Genomic DNA, 20068 nt, shown 5'->3' with positions numbered 1-20068 from the left:
AAGGTCACGAGATTTTCTTTCAACACACTGAGCTTGCACAGAAGTCACACACTGTGTCTTTAAAAAGAGAGAACAGTGGAAAACTAGTTTTGCCCTTCAAGGCATTTCTGACCTAATTATGTTGAACTTTATTTGCTCAGAAGCCCTTAAAAATCGCTCCAGTTTAAGGCAGTTTCCTGATCAGTTCAGACTAACTCCAATATATCCACATCCATCCAAGTCTGAAAAGTCACACAGGGATTCCCTAAATCACCCAAGCTTTGAAGTGTCATTTCCAATTCACACCCCCGCCCCGGGCTGTGTGTGCTGCCCGAAATGGGAATTTCAAAGCCTGAGCACAGACACGCTTTGAAGAACCTGCCCCATCTCTCACCACCATGAAGACACAGGTGACTGAAGCCCAAATGCACTTCCAGGTCCTGTGCTGCCCTACCTTCCCTGCAGAACCCTCCACCTCCAAGCTCTCCCCAGCCTCGAAGGAAGGGCACAAATAGCTCCTTGTGCTGGAAACCAGGGCAGCGCGAGGCAATTAAGACCCGACAGCAGGGTGGCCTCAACTTCCACCCTACCCTGCACATCGCTGGAAAAGGAGCCTGCCACCTTATCAAAACTGGAGGGGAAGAAACTGCAGTGACTATCGTAACAGTTATGTTATCTGCAGCTACATTACGTCCCAGGTAACGAGTGCTGACATTTTCCGCAGCCTCATGGACCCTCTGTAGCCCAGGGATGTCTGGACCTCAGTGGTTTGTGCTCCCACCAACCACCAATTTGCTATCTAGTCATTGCAACCAACCTTTCCTCCGTAAAACATCATCCTCGCCTGGAGTATGGGTGGAACTGGAATGGGAAGTGCTGAGCTCCAGTACCCTGAAGCTCAGTGACACATACCCTGACACTGGGGATGGTTTACTTCTCCTAAACCGTTCAAAAGCACCAACACCCTTGAGGCCACACGTCAGTTTTACCCTTGGGCAGCGTATGTTATGGAAACAAATCTTTCAAACGAACCTCAGCTTCCGCTGATCCTCCTCTTCCTGCATAGCAAAAGGCTTCCACTGGAAGTGGGCTATGATTTCACTCTGATTGTGGATGACCACGGATCCGTGGTTTGACAGCGAGAGGTAAGTCTTCTCAACTGCCAAGGAGTTCCTGTCTAGCCTGATGTTGACATCTCCAGCTGCTCCATAAAGGCTTGTGTGAACATCTTCACCTGCAACAAAGCAAAAGGCAGTCTTTGCTCATCTCACTTGCCGACAGAAGTACCAGGAAGAGAGCAAACCACAGGTAACAGAAGAAAGCGTTACAACTTTTAGCTGTATTAGCAGTTCCATGGATCAGTACATTTATCACATCCTGATAGATACATGTGTACAGCACAAAGATGTCCTGGACACCACCTTAAGCACTTAATTTCTGGGTGTGTTTGTAGAGGTTTATCCCCAACGTGACAGCATTTACAGTGAGATTTTTCAGATGTGCCCAGGTGCCCTTTGGGTTGCCATCCCACTCAGGTCACAGGGAATTCTGCAAAGTCATTCAGGTGAGTCTGAGGAGTCCCACCACAGTCACAGCTTGCCCAGGGTCTCCTGCAGGCACACCACCAGGGGTGGGTCTCTCCTGAGGATCCCTTGTTGCTGGCAAGCAAAGATGCCTGGGGGCATGTGGGCAGAAAAGGGAGGTTCAGAGGAACAAGTCAAGTGACAGCCCACCGCAGGATGACACACAGAAGACAACCTCACTGTGTCGTAGAAGCAGTGCCCTCACTTGCTGTGGGTTTGTGAAGATATGTCAAAACGAGACTGGTGGGGCACAGCCCACACCAACCCGCCCATTGCAGACCTGCAAGCCCATTTTTTCAGCCTGGATCCTGTTGCCTATGCCCAAGGGCGCAAGTCTACGCTGAATATTCCCAAGCTGTTCAACAACCAGAGTGACGACATCTTTGCTTTCCAACTCAGACCAAGCTGAAGAGGAGCGAGCCCCTGCCTGTGCACATCAACTGATTAATGACCGGAGTCTTGCTGGGGTACCTGCCAGCATCGCACCCTCCAGAACAGACTCCCACCAAAGGCTCCCTCATTCCCAGAGCCTTCAAACCTTCATTCTTCCCAACCAAGGAACTCCTGGGAGTCAACTGAGCTCAAACTTCACTACCAAGCCCACTCTTCCTGTTGTGGGTGAGTGTTTCCCAGGTGAGATGCAAACAGCAAACATCAGACATGCTCTCCAGAAATGGCATTTCTAGGGAGTGGTGCTTCAAGCCTCCGAGCCAGCCCCAACTGACAAGCGCAGCAACCCGGCCATGGCCTGGAGGGCATCCCTCTGCAAAGGCACAGCCTTCTCCTCACTGCAGGGCTTACAGCAAGGCAGCCAGGGGATGGACCTGCCTTTAAAAGGCTGCCATGAAACAGCACAAGGGGAGAGCTGGATGGACTCCTTCAATCCTAAGCCCGGCAACACAGCAGAATCACATTCGCTTTGGGAGTGGGGAATGAGGCAAGACTCACCCTTAAAATAGCAGATCTTTACAGTCATTCGTTCACCTCCACACATGGAGAATTCAGCCTTCATGCCTGTGTAAGCCTCAATTTCTTTGCTCTTAAGGGAGTTTGGAGTGGCAGGGATTTGTGGCCAGAGCTGAGTTACGTCGGGAGAAAACCAGCAATGTTTCCAAGGACTGGACAATCCACCTCCCATAAGGGACAATTCAGCATATAAAAATAACTGAAGTTCAGAGGAGTTAGAGGCAGGTATGCTTTATAAGCATTACCTTTCCCCTGCGCTGAATCCTCGGCATACATTGGCAAGCAGATGAGCCAGGACCCAAGAAATGGGAGATAGGCACAGTGCTTCGAGCGTGCACAACGCCGGTTTCTGGAAACACAAGCTAATCCTCCACAACCATCAAGACAAACTACTACAAAATAAACACCATGAAAACTATCATCTCACTGTCCAAACCCATGGCCACGTGGGTCTTGAAGTATTGGGTATAGTTCTGATCTCAAAAACCAAGTTGAAGCGTTTGAAATTAAATAGAGAAGGGCAGAAAGTACAATTAAAAGTATGGAGCAGCTTCTGCATGAAGACTGAATAGGATTCCTCAACCTAGCAATCCTATGGGAGATAGATGGGAGAGGTTTGTAAAAGCATGAATGGCCTGGGAAATGTGAATGAGGAAAGATTTGTCAGGATTTGTCACAAGACAGGAACCTGAGGGCCTGAAATCATGTTAGTAGTCAGAAATTACACAGAAGTAGTAGTACTCTTCCAGGGAATATTCCTTCCTTTGCAACATACTGCCATAGGATGCTGTAGAGGCTAACAGCTCTAAATCCAGAGAGCAACCGGACAAATTCTCGGGAGATAAAACCATCAGAAGCTCTTAAATGAAGATGAGAATGAAGCCTCCAGCACAGAGAACTGCCAACTCCAGAGCCCAGGGGGGAGAAAGGATATGCACTGCCTGTTTCTACACGCTTTGCTGAGCATCCCCCGTGACTGCTCTTCTGGAGATGAGCTGGGGACGCAGCCACCCTTACACTCCTGGCTGCAGGCACCGAGGACTCTTTTGAAGGCTGGAGGGCTTGCCGGAGCACCTTCTACCGCAAGGAGAAGTATTTGACATCGTGCTGAAGATATAAACCCAGAAATGGCTCGGTACAGTAGAGCGTGCACAGATGCCGGTGAGTCAGGAGGAAGCCGCAGCTCTGTCTGCCAGGCAGATGAACTGACACAGAGAGCGGAGCTGCCAGGGTTGGCCAAGGGCGGCTGCAGACTTCATGTCTGGGGTGCCAAATTAGATGTGACATGTCATTTAAGACTCTTGGTTGTCTAATACATAAGTTTATAAAAAAAAAAAATCTCTCTACTGTAACAGTGATGTAGCACTAGGCATTGCACTTGACAGGGTAATGTCCATGGTGTGTAGTCTGGGATGCTTTGCTGCCGTGAAAGCACATTTACCGAATCTAGATGTATCTGCCCTACCATTATTTACACAACACAATCGTATTACAGGCTGTCAATTCTTTCCTCCTTACATGCTTTTGATACATTTCCTACAGGTGGCAGGACACAGCGCTCACTCTGCAACCCAAACAAAGCAAGGCCTAAACTTGAAATTAAAAGCTAGACTTTTTACACAGCAGTAGGGCAGACGCTTTGGGTTGTGCACTCCCGGACGATGCTCTTTGACACAGCAGAAACACCACTCTGTTTTATTCCACCATCCATCTGCATGACTATGGATGCAGGTGTCTTAGCACATCATTACTTTTTATATGTTGAATCAAGAAATCTAGTATTGGGTCATCCTTCCTGGGGCCTATTCTGCAGGAAAAAATGTTAAAAAAGGGGAATTTACAGGACAGCTAAAACATCTCTCTGAATTCTTCTAATGCTACATGATCGTCCTGGTGCAAGAGGAAATAGTTTTCAGAGCAGTACAAATTGTTCTTAAATAGAAAGACAAATTTGGTTTAGCCTGAAAGTATAGCTCAATGAATGGATGAGCAAACCCTCGAACAAGATTTCAAAACACATTTTGGCATTTATGAAGAATGCTTTCCTAATATTCAAGAGTAGTACTTTCCTTCATTGATCACCGCTCTAAATACTAGAAAGCTGGCAGCCAGATTGATTAGACCGAATAGAAACAAAACAGCACCCTGCTGCACCTCGCCTTCACTGAGATGATTCTTCCTTTATCCCTGTCACTCCTCACATCGATCTGCAATAAATAATTCTTTTGCTCCCGCTACTATCATACCCAACTGCCTCACCGCTGCCGGCACACTCTTGTTTTTCAAACAGCATGCAAAGGACAGCTATTACCACTGCACCAGGCTAAGCCATCTCTGGGAAGCTAGAGAAGTCACCTACAGCTGGAGCCAGCCCTCCCCAACAGATGCTTTTTGCTGCACCTCCCGCAGAGCTACCGCTAGATCAGAGTCAGGAGCACTGCTCTGAGCCCTTTCGCTGTCGGGAAGCTAATGGCATCACCTGTGAGGTGTGCTGGGTCTCCACCGGCCTGAGGAAGGCAATCTGTCAGCCCCCACGCTTGAATTGCCACCACTAGAGCAAAATGCAGAGCAGTGACAGTCATTTTTAAGTGTTTCTCCAAGGCGGCATTCATGAGCCACCTTCAGACTCTTAAATCATCACGTTATTTACTCCAGCCCTAGGAGCAGCTTGTTTAAAAACCTCACCACTAAATAACGGCTGCTGCTAACACGGGTGTTTCAGAAGAGTCATTCCCAGGCTACAACAAAGCTCAGAGCATCCTAATCATTACCATTGCCACAGTTATCGCTGTTAACGGCCAGAAGTCCCCGGCATGGCCCAGGCCTCAGCAAAGCACCCGCTGAGCTCATGCGGCACATCGACAGAAGAGGGTCTCTACCCCAAAGACTTTGCAAGGAACCGTAAGACAACAGATGGGGAGGAAGAGGGAGATGGAGAGCAATGACAGGCCGGCAGTGGTCTACGGACAGGCTGCAGGCTCTTCAGACAGCTCTCTTCCACATCAAAAGTCATTTCATTGTCCATCAGGGTCTTTGTTGTGCATCCATCTGTAATGGAGCACCCAAAGTATTCCCCATTAGCTCCTCTGCCCCATGCTTAGGAAGAGCTCGTTGCCTCGTTATAGGATGAAATACTCCGGCACAGGAATATCTGGGACCCAGCAGGGAGGCTTCGTTCTGCCCTGCGTGAAGGAGCCTCACAGAATGTATTGAAAAGGACAATAAAACTATCGGATGATGAAAGACAGCGCTGCCGCGGGCTATTTTTAATCATTATTGCTACTACAGTAACGATACGCTGGGGTACCTGACTGGCTGAAACATTGCTCTTGGCCCACGGGGAAAATAGTGCAGGAACTTTCATTCTGATTGCCTGGCAGAGACATGCCCAATATACCACATAATAAATCAATTACCCTTCAAGCTGCTCTTCTGCTTCTCAGCAGATACTGACTGATCCACAAGGAAAGGAGGTTAATGAATGGTCAGTTCTGCCCTGAAACCCATCCAGAGTCAATGACACTTAAGAACGTATTAGTGATTTCCACTGATGATAGGGTAGACAAGCTGCGCTCAAGGATGACCTGCTACGAGATGAAAACCACCTTCTTCCAGAAATTTGTCATGCGCTAAGAATGAGATCTGCGGCGTCACACAAAAGTCTGTTTCTGTGCATATCTGGGGATGAACAAAAACTGCCAAAAGGAGATATTTAACTTCCAAACGACCCTCCAAGTACACACACACACACACACCCCCCCCAGTCTGTGCTCATGCAGCCAACTCCATGGGTTGCTTTAGCAGGGTTTTTGTCAGGAGGGGTGTTAGGTAGTTGTGGAGCTATAAAGCCGTGCAAAAAAACCTCAAGCACAAATGAAGCACAAACCTGATTCCCCTTCATCTACCCTCAAAGCGATGGACCATCTGTCTTGAAACACAAAGCCCTGGAAAGGGGGCAAAGGCCATACTCTGTTTGCAAGAAGCATAACAACCTTACTTAAAACAGTATAAAAAAATCATTCTTGCAAGCAGCACTAGAAAAGGGGAACAAAGACAGGGAACAGTTATTACCTATTAGCTGTTTTGACATAAACGAACACTTTGGAGACCAATTAGACTCACCCATCAATCTAATTGATTTGGACTATAAAAGCCTATAACCAATCCGTTGGATAAAGTATTAGTTACCAATCCTCCATCTGTTGCAACGCCGCTACTGTTAAGATGCAAAGTCAACATACAATTGCACAAACTCCTATTTACACCTTTTTTTCACCTACAATATGCGCCTCCCTCCACCCACCTAGTTCCCACTCCCTTCGAAGCAGGCGTACAAGAACATACGTCAGTCAGAAACCAGCCGTACTGCTGGGAATTCGCACAAGCAAAGGAAGAAAAACCCAACCCGCACTCACCACCTGCCACAAGCAGAACGAAAAATCCCTTTGCAAAGTTGTTAAATGCCTGATGGCCCAAGAAAAAGCTAGAGAAGCCTCTTGTAACAGCTACAGCATCAGTCTGGCTTACACCTTACAATAACGTGGGAAACAAGGTCTTTATAAACTCACGGAATAAAATAAGTTTCTAAACATCTGCCAGCACTAAACACAAGCAAAAGAAACTGTGTCAGTGCACAACAACAAAGCTTCGGAGTCAAAAGAGGCTGCTGCTTAGGAAGCAGAAGATTTCCCCAACTCTTAGCACTCATAAGAAGCTACTATAAATCTGTCTGGTGTTGAAGGAACAGAGAATTGCACGAAGACGAACAACTACAGAGGTGAATAGCAACAGCACACAGCGACGGCAATCAGAAGCTCAGGGTCTGTTGCTGTGAATTTAGCTCAATAGTAGTTTATCGCTACTAACAGCAACATCCGAGCCCCCGTAAACACTCACACAAGACTAAGATTAAAGCCAGAAAACGGTTTTGGTATTCCCACCTTGGTATCCTCCACAACACAGGGACGACTCAGATAAATATCTAAAGAGGTAGCAAGTTTGCTCAGGCAAGCGTTGAGCCTCCTCCGTTCCGGCTGAGGTCAGTACAAATTGAGAGCACTCAGCAACCTCTTTGAGTGATCTCAGGAAGGGAACATGCAACACGACAAGGGCTAAACCTCAGCGAAACCCTGCTGCCTACCCACATCCATCAGCGGATTTGCAAAGAAGAACAAAAGAGAAAGGAAAAGGCTTGATCTAGAGACTAAATCAATAGGATTTTCATTTCATTTTCAAACAAGTTCCTGGAAGCCACTGATTGCAATGCCGGCCTTGCAAGGCAGATGACAAGACCCTTGGTAGAAAAGAGGTTCTTAAAGGAGAGAGAACAGAGCTATGCAAAGGTGCTTGTGTTCTCCAAAGTCTACACACAAACACACATGAATAGCACAGCAAGGCAGTGCTTGCCTCAGATGCTTTAGCCTTGTGGGTAGCTGAGATGTTCGGAGGTGCTGGCACACCCATGCTACAGTCACTTGTTCAGCCTCAAACAGCGAGAAACAACCAGGGCTGGGATTTAATGAGTTTCCTGCATGCGCACAGTGATCACTAACACACCACCAAGCCCTCGCACGGGTGGCTTCATTTACCAAAGTAAGCCAATTCAGCTAAACCCAGCATCAATTTTACCTGATGAAAGGGATTCAGCATCCCGACACGTTTACATTCCCAGCTGGCAACGCCACGCTGATCCACGTAGGAGCTGAACGGTCACTAACACGGTTGACAATTCCCCTTGGCCCATTTGCCATACCACGTAGCCCCTACTCCAATTTAGCACCGTGGCCAAGACGCACAGGCTTTCCTTCCTACGCTGCCAGACAAGCACACCCGGTTCTGTAGTTACCCATCATCTTCACCAAACCCAAACGGCTCTAATACATCACGTCAAACTCGCTGTCATTCCACGGGTGACTAAAGAGCTCCACATCAGCTCTCTAATTAGTCAGTTTTTAATATGCCTTAATTTTTCCTGTGATCTCATGCCTTGTTCTCCCCATTTGAGATGAAATGTCAGTGTTTTCTCAAGCTGGCAGTTTTTACTCATGGCTCCAGAGACTGCTGCAGCACAGAAAAGCTGTCTGTGCTTAGACCAAGAAGGGCAGAGGCATCTCAGGGTGTCCTACGTAGAGTAGAAGACCTAGAATCATCTCTGATAGCCCCCTGGAACCCTGAGCATTGCTGCCACACTCAGTACAGCCATTCCCATTCAGTTCTTTGAATCACAGAATCACTAAGGTTGGAAAAGACCTGTAAGATCATCAAGTCCAACCACCAACCCAACACCACCATGCCCACTAAACCATGTCCTGCAGTACCATGTCCACACGTTCCTTGAACACCTCCAGGGATGGTGACTCCACCACTTCCCTGGGCAGCTTATTGAGATCCACCCAGGAAAGTTTTTACTATTTTTTTCCTTCTTACATTGCCCCAAGGAAGTCGTATCTAGCCTACGAACATTCGTGCTGGCTCAGAGGAAGGGGATGATCACAGATCTGCTAAGCACGCTCGCTCCAGACACCCGTAGGGCTAGCAGCTGTAGAGGCAGTCCATGCAGGCAGATCCTGGTCAACCCAAACTGCACATCGTCTTGGCTCTCGGGTGCTCAGTACAAAAATCCCCTGCAGTGATTCCCCTCAGCGCAGCCAGCCTAAGCGCCTGGCTGTTGGACAGCTTTCAGGACTGGAAAGGACCCCAGGAGAGACTAGAGGGGCACTGCCAGGGAGGAGACATCTCAGGCCAGGGCTTGCTTCTCCACCCTGCAGCCTAGTGCTACGTAACACAAGGCTGATGTCTTGCCTTCCATCTAAAAGCGAGCAGCAATGGGGAGGAAACGATGCTGGGGACCCCATACTTCCAGGGCCAGCCAGCAAAGCCCAGAAGCAGGGGAACAAGGCAGACAGACCCTTCCCTGACCCAGGGCTGGGCAAGCTCAGCTCCACATGGTGTCCAGCACTGGACAAATATTTAGCTGCTCTCTCTTCTCCCATACAGGAATAACCTGAATTTGGTAGAGGGCAAGTTTTGCTTCCCCACGGCTCAGGAAGGAAGGCACTACTTCATCCGCTTCCTACAGGGACAGTAACTAACCCAGTGCAGGAAAACTCCATCTGATTGACAACTACGGAGCCAGAGGCAGACGCTGCCCGCATCTTCTACCTGCTCTTGAAGTAATTAATCAAGGAGCTGAGGCTGAGCTCTCCCTTCCTTGCCCTGCGTGTGCAGAGCCACAAAGGATGCTCTGAGCCTGGGTCTGGCATCCACATCAAACAAGCTGATATTTGCTTTAGGAGACCTCCTGCTCAGGAACTGTCAAGCCCTCCCGTAAGTTCTGTAGGAAGTGGAGGGAAAACAGGGTATTAATCTGCCAAATACCCAGATGGTTCCTCAGCAGGCTTTTAGCACGAGGCTGGAGGCTTCCAGCAGGACTAAAACCACTGAGAACTATTCCTGAGCCACACGTGCCCTTTTCTTCTGGGGAAGCTGCTTTCTGGGGCTCTACACCAAGGGCAGACAGGACAGTAATGGAGTAGACACTCCTGCCTGAGGGCTGGCTCTTCTCGCATGTGCCGTGTCTCCTAAAATTCACATACGAGTACTGGCTCTGATCTCTCCCCCTCGAAGAGGACGAGATCCTGCCCCCAGGCTTTTGCTTCTGTGTTACAGTCTCACAGAGCCACCGAAGGAAAATGCTCTGCAGAATTACACTTATTACTGACAGCAATAAAGGCATCTCAATATATAGTGTCTGTCAGCCACGCACAAGCTCAGTGAGGCTTTGCTAATTACTGACGTTTCCTGTGCTGACAAAGGCATCCCAAGGGATGCAGTGACTGATGGGGAAAAAAACCTGTACAGAGGACTTTCAGCACTGCACAACAGATCTCCTAGACTAGAAGCACGTTGTAGCACCTTGCCACAGGGTGCCGGGGGCACTGCAGGCACCCACCTACAAGCACAGAATCTGGTCTTACACCTTGAAGGCCACCCATCATACCAGAGTAGGTACTTCTTGGAGGCAGGAGTCTAATGTGAGTCAGGATTTAGGGAGCTCTGAGCAGAGAAGTGATTCTCCTTCCACAATTCCCACCATCTCTCCAGCACCTCCTGTCTCTGGCAGCCTCCTTTACTTGCGTGGAGGATTGCCATAGACGTTCTTGTTTCTGGGTGCTATGGGACTGGTGAGTTTGTTTGCAGCTCCGGCACAGCTCTGGGAAGCTGTCACGCATCTCCTTAACCACGTGTCCCTGAGCAAAGCTCACCCTCCCGCCCCAAGCTTGTGCTACGCCGTCAGGTTGCAATGAACGCTCTGATTGCAGCAGACTGGGTTTCATGTACAAACACAGCAGCACGCAGGGCAAACAGCTTGGGTAGCTCACTTGAGAACTGCTTGAAAGCTACAAGAATACCTAAGCTTTATGAATAATGACTTGGTTGAAACTAGAGACTTAACTCCATGACCTTATTTTCCCACAACCACATGGGGTGGCCTAAGTGTCACCTGGGAAGGGCCAAGCCACCAACCAACCTTCAAGCCGTCCTGAGGGCAGAACGCTTTCCAAACCTGTACATCTGCTTGGCATGCAGGCTTCAGAAACCCCTTCTGATACCATCATGAAGATGATGAATAGAGAGGACCACTAGATGATCTTGGAGGTCCCTTCCAATCCAAACCATTCTATGATTTATGAGGAGGAGCCCAGAACATCCCAAGTCACCTTCATTTCAGGATGGGCAGGGATTTTTCACACCCACACACACGTGCATGGGGCAATATAGAGGAGTTTGGACATGTAAAGCACCGAAGATCAATTTTTCATTGGAAATCATTATGCTTTTAGCAGCAAAGACACTTCCTTCACACTCATCTGTAAAGTTTGTAGCAACAGGACTATCAATATACGTACTGTCCATCGAGGGGACAGTACCTACATTCCTAGCCAGGGCAGTCTAAAGGATGCACAATTTAAATCAACCAAGTAATAGGCAAAGGGAAAATTGTGACTTACTGACATTGAAGAGCTCCACATTTGCTTAAGCAATGCTAGCGACAGATTTGACCCAACTTCAGCAAAAATTAAATCAAGGCAACACGCACCTGATCCTGCGTAAGTCACACTCACAACAGCATGATTTATTGAGAACTACTGCCACTTGTGAGCTGAGCAAGTCAATACCCATACGCAGCAAAGCAAGGAAAATGCCTCCCAACATCCTAAACCGCTGTGATGCTCTTAGCACTTCTGTTTCGTAATAAACAGTCGGTTGGTGGCTCTGATAGAGCAACACAGCTGCTTTTTGTATGCGAGTCACACAGAGTCTGACTTAGTGCAGGACAAATTAGCCAGGGCTTGCCACGCGAGGTTGGGTAACATTGTCTGGTGCTCTGCACTACACCTGCAATAAGCAGCTTTTAAGAAGGATTGATTAAATGTTTGGGTTTCATTTTAGCAATTAATCACAGCAGCCTTTTACTTACTTGTATGCTTCAACGCTAGAGAGATAATCCCTTCATTATTCCCTTGCTCTCCTCCTTATTCCGTGGTTTATTTAAAAATAACTGCACTGTTGTACTGACAGGCGGGAAGGAAATCCTAGGTTTATCTCCCAGGTAGCTGCACGTGTTCCTGCGAGGTCGCCCATCTCAGAGCCAGCAGATAGTTTGATCTCCATGGTCTAGCCATGCAAATTGCTTCGGCAAAGATTAACCACGAAGGAACCAGGTGTTTCAGTAAGAACCAGACTCAGGTTTTCAAAGCAAGCCATGAAGATCCTCGCCCTAATTATTCACTCAGTCTTCTCAGTCACAAAGTAGAAACCCTACAGCCCTAACCTCTAGCGTTACTACTGACTTACCCCAGAGAAAGATCTAGCTCTCTGAATTTTATCCTATAAATTCTCTATATGCATACAAATGAGGCACTTTTTGTGCTTCTTTCAGTAGCTCTTTCAAGAAAGTCTTACCCAAACCCATGAGCTTCCCAGAGTGAGCATAAACCATTCTCTGGGAATACGTCACTAACTGACAAATATTGAACAAAGCTGTGATAACTCAAAGCCACAAAGAGCATCTGGAAGATAAAGGAGCCTTTTTATAACTTCTACAAACTCGAAACAACTAAGATGTTCACTGCTGGCCTAAAGCATCACAGTATCACCTGGATGAGGACATCATGCTTCCCAGGACCAACAGTCAGGAATAGGGACAAACCAAACCTCTCTTTCCAGCAAGAGAAAACGCACACCAAATGCATTCATGCAACGGAGAAAGCGTCTCCTTCAGCATCACAAGATACCTCTCCTGAACCAAGGCCGACAGAAGCACTTCAACATGTCGCACCTTCTTCTTGAGTTTTCCCCACTCACTCCTAAAGCGACTTATAAAGCTGACGGTATTTCTGTGGCCTGATCTTGGCTTCTCGTACCCTAGCATACATTTTACACCTATCTCTGGAGGCAGTGAGCACTTCCTGCCAAATCCCAAGAGCCCTCAAGTCTGGCTACTTTAGTCCTGATGTTGGGAAGCACGGGCTGTAGATGGGTAGAGGGCAATACGGAAGAAAAGATCTGTGGCAAGACGATGGAGAAGCAGTACATGGCACAGAGGTGTGTAAGAGACAGCGGGCACTGCAGAGACTCTAACAGAGACGTGTGTTCCCTGTGTTACGCTTCAAACATAGCATTGTCTAGGAATAAAACCTCACGCATACATATGCAGGCTGCAATGGTGAGTCAAGGTTTCTCCTTCCTCTGCTCAGCAACTCCCAGAAAAACAGCATTCCAAAATCTCATTCCCATTTGAGGGGATCTACTTTAACAACCCCCTCAACACCAACTATTCTTCACTTTTATCCGAGGTAAAGCTGGGGCAGGGCAGGTACACCTGGACAGGGAATTGAGGTGGCTGGGACAACGGGGAATGATGGTGGAAGACTGTCACGAGAAGGTGCTGGGTGCAGAACACCATGCTGACACCAGGGTCCCCCAGGGAGGGACCAGCGCACAGGACATACAGAACAAGGACAGGCTCAGCCTCTGCCTCTTATCTGTTCACTTCTAAGCACTGAAACATGCAGAGGTTTTGGAAGAAAAGCTTTTAGAAGTTGCCCACAAAGCAAACTTAACATTATTCTGCTTAGAAAGGGCTCTGCTTTGAAGGACGCAGAGAGCGTGCACCACGCAGCGCCCAGCACTTACCTGTGTCGTAGTGAACTACCAAGGACCTGGAATGGTGCCCGGTCTTCAGTGGGTGAAACTCCACTGTCACTTGCATGGCATCACCAATCCCAAGAGTCCCGACGGAGGGATCGACAGAGAAAGGGCTGCAAGGCAAAGAGAGCTATCAGGACTACTGCGGGAGATTTGGGGACTGTATTCCTTTGGCAGCCTAGTTCCCTTCAGCTCACTTGCGCAAGCAAGGAGCAAACAAACCACAGCCAGCAGAAGACAAACACAACATACAGGATCAGAAACAGAGCGACTGACTCCCGCTTCTGCAGAGATCCAGCCCTCAGAAGATCCCATGGCATAAAATGACCTCATCTCCCCCATGCTCTGCATCCAATTCTCGGCAGCCTCAGGAGTCCAACTGCTAGCAATACGATCAGAGAATGGCTTGTGAAGAGCACAGAAATGGTAACAGCTATTCGCATGCACAACCTGATGCTGATTTCCTCAGGAATCTGTCTTTTCCTGCCACCCAGAAACCTCACCTCAAGAGATGCAATACCTGTTCCAATGAGATTACAGCCTAGAAATCAGAGAACAAAAGTCTTTTTTGAAGACCAGAGACTAATTATGGTTTAATTTGCAGAATTATATTTTTTTCTTTTTACCTTGGAAACATTCTGGTTTAGCCTAAGAAAGGGCACGTTTTATCAGCATTTCAATGAAAGCTGCTCCAAAAAAAGGAACCATCAGAAAAATCTGAGTGCAAATGCAGATCGGAGCGATCCCATGGCATGGAAACAAGACACAAAAGGAGTATCCCATTTACAGCCTGAACAATTAAATCTCGAGCTAAATGAAGCGCCATTAACAGGAGCATATCAAGGCGAGTTTAACGGGAAGTTTTCTCTCTGTTCACAAGCAACGCAATCTGGGACTCCGGGTTGTAATCCAAGCTCGGTAACTGTTTGCCTGGCCCACCAGACAAAGTCTGTGCAATGTCTTGGAAATAATTATGAAAATGCGTTGGCCTACTTTGGATTTAATATGAGCTATTATGATTTGTCACCAGGTAAACAGCTCTTGGCTGACAGACACAAAACTCAGTGCTTTAATGCTTAGGGCTAAGTCAGATGAAACATGCTTCTGCACAACGGCAGGTGGGCTCCATGGCTCTTGTGCAGCCCCACTTAGAAAACAAAAGTTACTGGGTTTTAGTGCTTTGCTGGTGGTCAATTTGTCACCGTAAAAACATGTTCTGGAGAGTTTTACCGTGATCAGAGAACGCAATGCGCACACAAAAATAATGAGAACAACCGGAGCCGTGTGCAAGCTGAACTTTGTTCACCTAAGTAGTGACAGTGATGAAATTGCTGGAGTTTCTGCTCGTTAAGGAGATATTACTGTGATTAGGGGCCTGACCTCTTCCCATTACAACTAGTGAGAACATTACCGCTGACTAATGGAGAAGCATTGGGCCTGCAACGTTTACGTGCTGGACTTGAGACTTCTGAGAGAGAGGAGGAGGAGGAAAGACAAGGCATCACCAGCCTCAGAACCGGATTGCTCTACATGGTGCTGCACCTCCACTGGTGGTTACGCCAGGACTGCTGCAGGTCTCTGCTGGCGCTTGGGTGGGATCATGGCCTGCTGTGGGAAAGGCACGGATTTTTTTTCCCCCCCTTCTTTTTTGGCCAGAAGCGTTGCCAGAAAAGCTGCTAGCTAAGGAAGGGGACTCCTGGCAACACTTCAGCACTGCCTCCCATCCCATCATCTTCCTACTCCTTCCCCATGTCTAGGTACTCCTGCCCTCACATGGCTGGGATGGGAATAACACTCCTGCGGGTGACTTCAGGGGACCCCTGAGAAAGAAGTATCTCCTATTTTCAAATTCTCAGAAGAGGATCTAGCCAAGTTCAGGACTCTGTTCTCAGGACTGAGAAACCGAGCACAAATCAGACACTGCATCTCCTACACCCCATCCCATGCTGTACCCACAAGACCACTCTGTTACTGCTGTAGCAAGAGCTCATTATCCCTCACATAGACCAGGTTCTCCAAGACCCAAAGATGCAAGCTCCATGGTTCAACTTAACTCCTCCGAATTGCAGTCAACATCACTAAGCTGTTCCCTGCAGCCTACAGATAAGAAGAGATGCTACGGAGACATCCCTGATGCATTGTAAAAGCCAAATGAAGACCACTGCCAAGAGATGAAGCTGGCAAGGTAAACTTTGGCCTTTTATCCATTCATTGTGAGCTGCTCTTTAAGATAATTCCGGTCCCGTTCGATCTACCCTTTTAATGAATCACTACTGCTCCCAAAAAACAGGAATGACAAGGCTTGCAGGTTTTTTTAATAGCTTGTTTTCTTCCAACTTGCTTCTTAACTACGTCCACTTGGACGTCTGCATTGTTGTATGACATCTAAACTTTCACAGGTCCAGATCTCCCAACGGTACCTTGCAATCCCCAGCTTGTATAAACTCATCTAGCCACAGCAATTTAGGAGAGACCTTCCCACCAGCACCTGCTGAGATCTTGCCTATTACTGTCCTTTAGAAAGAGATCAACGCTAGATTGGTAAGCAATTTCATAATGATGTACTTTAGCATTTACATCTTGCTTACTTTCTCCAGGCAGCAGCCCCCCTTCTTTACAGAGCTGGGCAAAAGTTATGGCCCGTGAGGATACCAAGGGCCAAATACTCCTGACGTTATTTAGAAACACAACTGACGAGTGAACAAAGCTGGCAATTCAGGCTCTCAAGCCACCATGCCACCTTTTCTCCTGCAACCACGCAGTTAGCAAATACAGTGTGCAGGGAGGCTGCAATATCCTTTCCTCAAGTCCCATGCTATGTTTACCTTCTACGACCAAACTTCCTTTGGTCTACTGACCCCTTAATTTGCATTATCAAATTATCTGAGTTTGGGAGAATCCATTTCACCCAAAGCTACCTCCAACCCCATGGAAGGCAGTAAAATCTACTGGTGATTGAATTGCCTCATCTGTCCACTAAGATCTACTGCAGGAAAAACCCAAAGATCATTTAATCTCAGTATACATTACTTTTAGTAATAGTATAGCAGCCAAAGTCAAGCAGTGTCACTATTCCAGTAAACCCAGTCGGTTAGGTCAAAGCATCCAAGACTCCATCCCTGTGCTGAAAAAGCCTGTGTAGAGTCAGCATCCCACAGCTCTATCTTTCCCTCTTTCACTGCACCTAGGCTCTATTTTCATATTCTTGGATGGTCTTTGTCCGTCTTATTGTAACTTTTCAATCCCATGCCTCCATGTAGTCTGTGGGTACTACAGGGAGGGATGCAAGGGGGCTCCAAGCACTGTGCCTCGTAGGATAATCGTGCCCCTGTACTCAGCACTGCTGAGGCCACACCTCGAATGCTGTGTTCAGTTTTGGGCCCCTCACTCCAAGAAGGACCTGGAGGTGCTGGAGCGTGTCCAGAGAAGGGCGACGGAGCTGGTGAGGGGTCTGGAGCACAAGTCTGATGAGGAACGGCTGAGGGAGCTGGGGTTGTTCAGTCTGGAGAAGAGGAGGCTGAGGGGAGACCTCATCGCTCTCTACAACTACCTGAAAGGGGGTTGTGGGGAGGTGGGTGTTGGTCTCTTCTCCCAAGTGACAAGTGACAGGACAAGAGGAAATGGCCTCAAGTTGCACCAGGGGAGGTTCAGGCTGGATATTAGGAACCATGTCTTTCCTGAGAGAGTGGTGAAGCACTGGAACAGGCTGCCCAGGGAGGTGGTGGAGTCACCATCCCTGGAGGTGTTCAAGGAACGTGTGGACGTGGCACTGCGGGTTTAGTTTAGTGGGCATGGGGGGGTTGGGTTGATGGTTGGACTTGATGATCTTAGAGGTCTTTTCCAACCTTAATGATTCTGTGTGATTTGTGATAATTACCTGGGCTTTCAGAGCTTGGTGGGGACATTCCTAAATGGATCTTATCTCAGACTGATCCTCTCTAGACCTATAGCATGGCATAGTACAGTGTCTGTAACGTCAGAAAAAGGCAGTGCTGCCCTGAGATCTTCTAGACACCATTTTCAACTCAAATGTACTGGAATGACATTTATCTCCCTGAATGTCATGGAGAAGAAACTCATTATCCTGCCTTAACAATGAGAACGACAGAAAGAGACTTTCTGTAGTTATACTATTATTATTATTATTACCAAGCTATGCAGTTAAGAGCTGGGTATGGACGTGCAGAGAGAGGACAGGCACAAAGCCAGACTGCATGATGAGTGCTTTTAGTGGTTTTTTTTTTTCCTTTTTCAAAAAGTGGTTAAAATGTGGCCATGTTTTCTGGTAGACACCATGGCAAGGGAGAGCTCTGAACAAGGAGCAGCAGAAGGATGCTGTATTGGCCCCACGGATTCACTTAAGAGGTCTTCCTTGGAGGGAAATGCACAACAGAAAACAAAGTCCTTAGATAAATGAATAACAGGCAGGGAACATCATGAACTGACCAGATGTAAGAATCGAGCTGTCCATACTGACAGAGGAAAGGTTAGGATGGGAGATGGGCTGAAAAATGCACCGAAGGTGAAAGCAGATAGGTAACGCTTGATGCTATAGAGAAGGGAATCCAGAGAAAGGAGGCCAAGGGAAGCAATATGACCAGTGCAAGGGACTAGGAAAGGGTGGCATCTGCAGCTGGCTTGCGAATGGGCAAGACCCTGACTTTGCTCAGGCCAGAAAACAAAAGTTGGGGCAACTAAGACAGAAGCTTCAATTGTGCAGAGAGAGAGGAAAGGACAGAGGGCAGCTGATGGGTCTAGAAACTTACACAGATCTCTCATTCCCTTCTACTCCACCAATCCTCCTCCCTCTCTCCTATGCATGCATGTGCTTGTACGTATCAACACACACCAAAGCTATTACGGGATATTAAGAGTGCCTTTAACACAACACCGCATCCTTACTCAGCAGAAGTCAAGCATACATTCAACTTAAGCTGCTTAAATTCTCCACTAAATAAGAAAGACCAAAACAGTCCTGAAATTCAGCCTGGAAGGCTGGCACTCCTTTCCCTAACTCTTGATTATGCATTTCATTTACACTATAAGCTCTCCAGGACAGGGAACATAACTCGTTCATTTCCAAAGCACAGTTTTAAGTGTTCTGTGGTAATAATTAATCACCAAGTTATTAGGAAAGTCATTCAAAAGAATTAGTGACATTAAACCTTCACTACCTCTGTTGTTAATAATGATGCAGCCTTTGTCATAGCCTCTACAACAGGGAAATTAATCCCCTAACGTTAGTAGGAAAATGGCCTCTCTTGTGAAAGCCTCTGTAAATATATTTGTTCAAAGACAATTGCCAGCTAATAATCTACTAGCCTGTGGAGCGGTGTATCAGTCTGATTCTCAAGCCAGCTTGTCACACCACCTGGGAGGCCAATTCTTGTCTGCTGGGGTTGCTAGAACCCCAGGGCTCACCTGGGAGCTCAGTATCTGAGCAACTTCTCATAGCACAAGCGGCAAGGAATCAACCATTGATCACTGCTATCAAGAGACTCAGTCAATAATGGGAAAGTTTACAGCCACGGTAGAGGGTCCAGAGGCACTCAGACAGCAAGAAAAGAGTTGGTGCAATGCAGTGATGACATGTCACACGGTACAGTCGCCAGCACTGGCTGCAATGACCACTCCTGGCACACCACAGCCTCATCGCAGAGAGACAACACGGTTGTTCTGGTCTTGGGCTGCAAGGGGACATCCTGACCTGGTCAACAGCAGGGAACACTCCAAATGTGCTGGAGGATACCACGCTTTGGGGAGTGGTCGACACACTGGAGGGCTGGGCTGCTCTGAGGAACCACAACAGGCTGGAGAAACAGGCCAATGTGAACTTCATGCAGTTCAGGGATGGAAAAAGGCAAAATCCTGGATTTGGGATGGAATAACCTCCAGCAGTACAGGCTGAGCACTGATGGCACAGAAAACATTTCTACAGAAGAGGACCTTAGGGGCTGGAGCACAGGACAGGCTGAGATAAATGGGTTTGTACAGTCCTGAGAAGGAAAGATGAAGCGTGATCTTAGTGCTGTTCACAACCACGTAAAGGGAAGGCGTAAAGAAGAGGGAGCCAGGCTCTTCTTGGAGTTGTACAGTGTAGAATAAGGGAAAATGAGCATAAGTTGCAGTAATGGGAAATCGGAGCAGATATTAAGAAAAAAAAATTGTCATCATGAGGGTGGTCAAACACTAGAACAGAGACCCAGAGAAGCGAGGGAACCTTGAAGACATTCAAAGCTCAACACAAAACACAAAAAGGTCCGGAGTAGCAAGCTGTGTTGCTTGCAAACTTGATCAAACTGACACTGCTCTTGCTTTGAGCAGGGTGC

The 20068-nt window shown here is 47.6% G+C and overlaps 1 protein-coding gene across 1 annotated transcript in view; it reads right to left on the bottom strand.

The window, feature by feature from the left end:
- The window catches only part of LOC132319035 (hydrocephalus-inducing protein homolog), a 148933-nt gene that overhangs the window by 114695 nt on the left and 14170 nt on the right, over positions 1–20068 (bottom strand). The window contains exons 6-7 of the mRNA XM_059828440.1: positions 13728–13852; positions 1012–1213 (exon numbers count right to left, since the gene is read on the bottom strand). Coding sequence (XP_059684423.1) covers positions 1012–1213; positions 13728–13852 — 327 coding nt within the window. The remainder of the gene's footprint in view (positions 1–1011; positions 1214–13727; positions 13853–20068) is intronic.

This window comes from Gavia stellata, chromosome 23, assembly GCF_030936135.1.
Source record: "Gavia stellata isolate bGavSte3 chromosome 23, bGavSte3.hap2, whole genome shotgun sequence".
Classification (NCBI taxonomy): Eukaryota; Metazoa; Chordata; class Aves; order Gaviiformes; family Gaviidae; genus Gavia; species Gavia stellata.
This window is presented reverse-complemented; position numbering and strand designations above follow the sequence as displayed.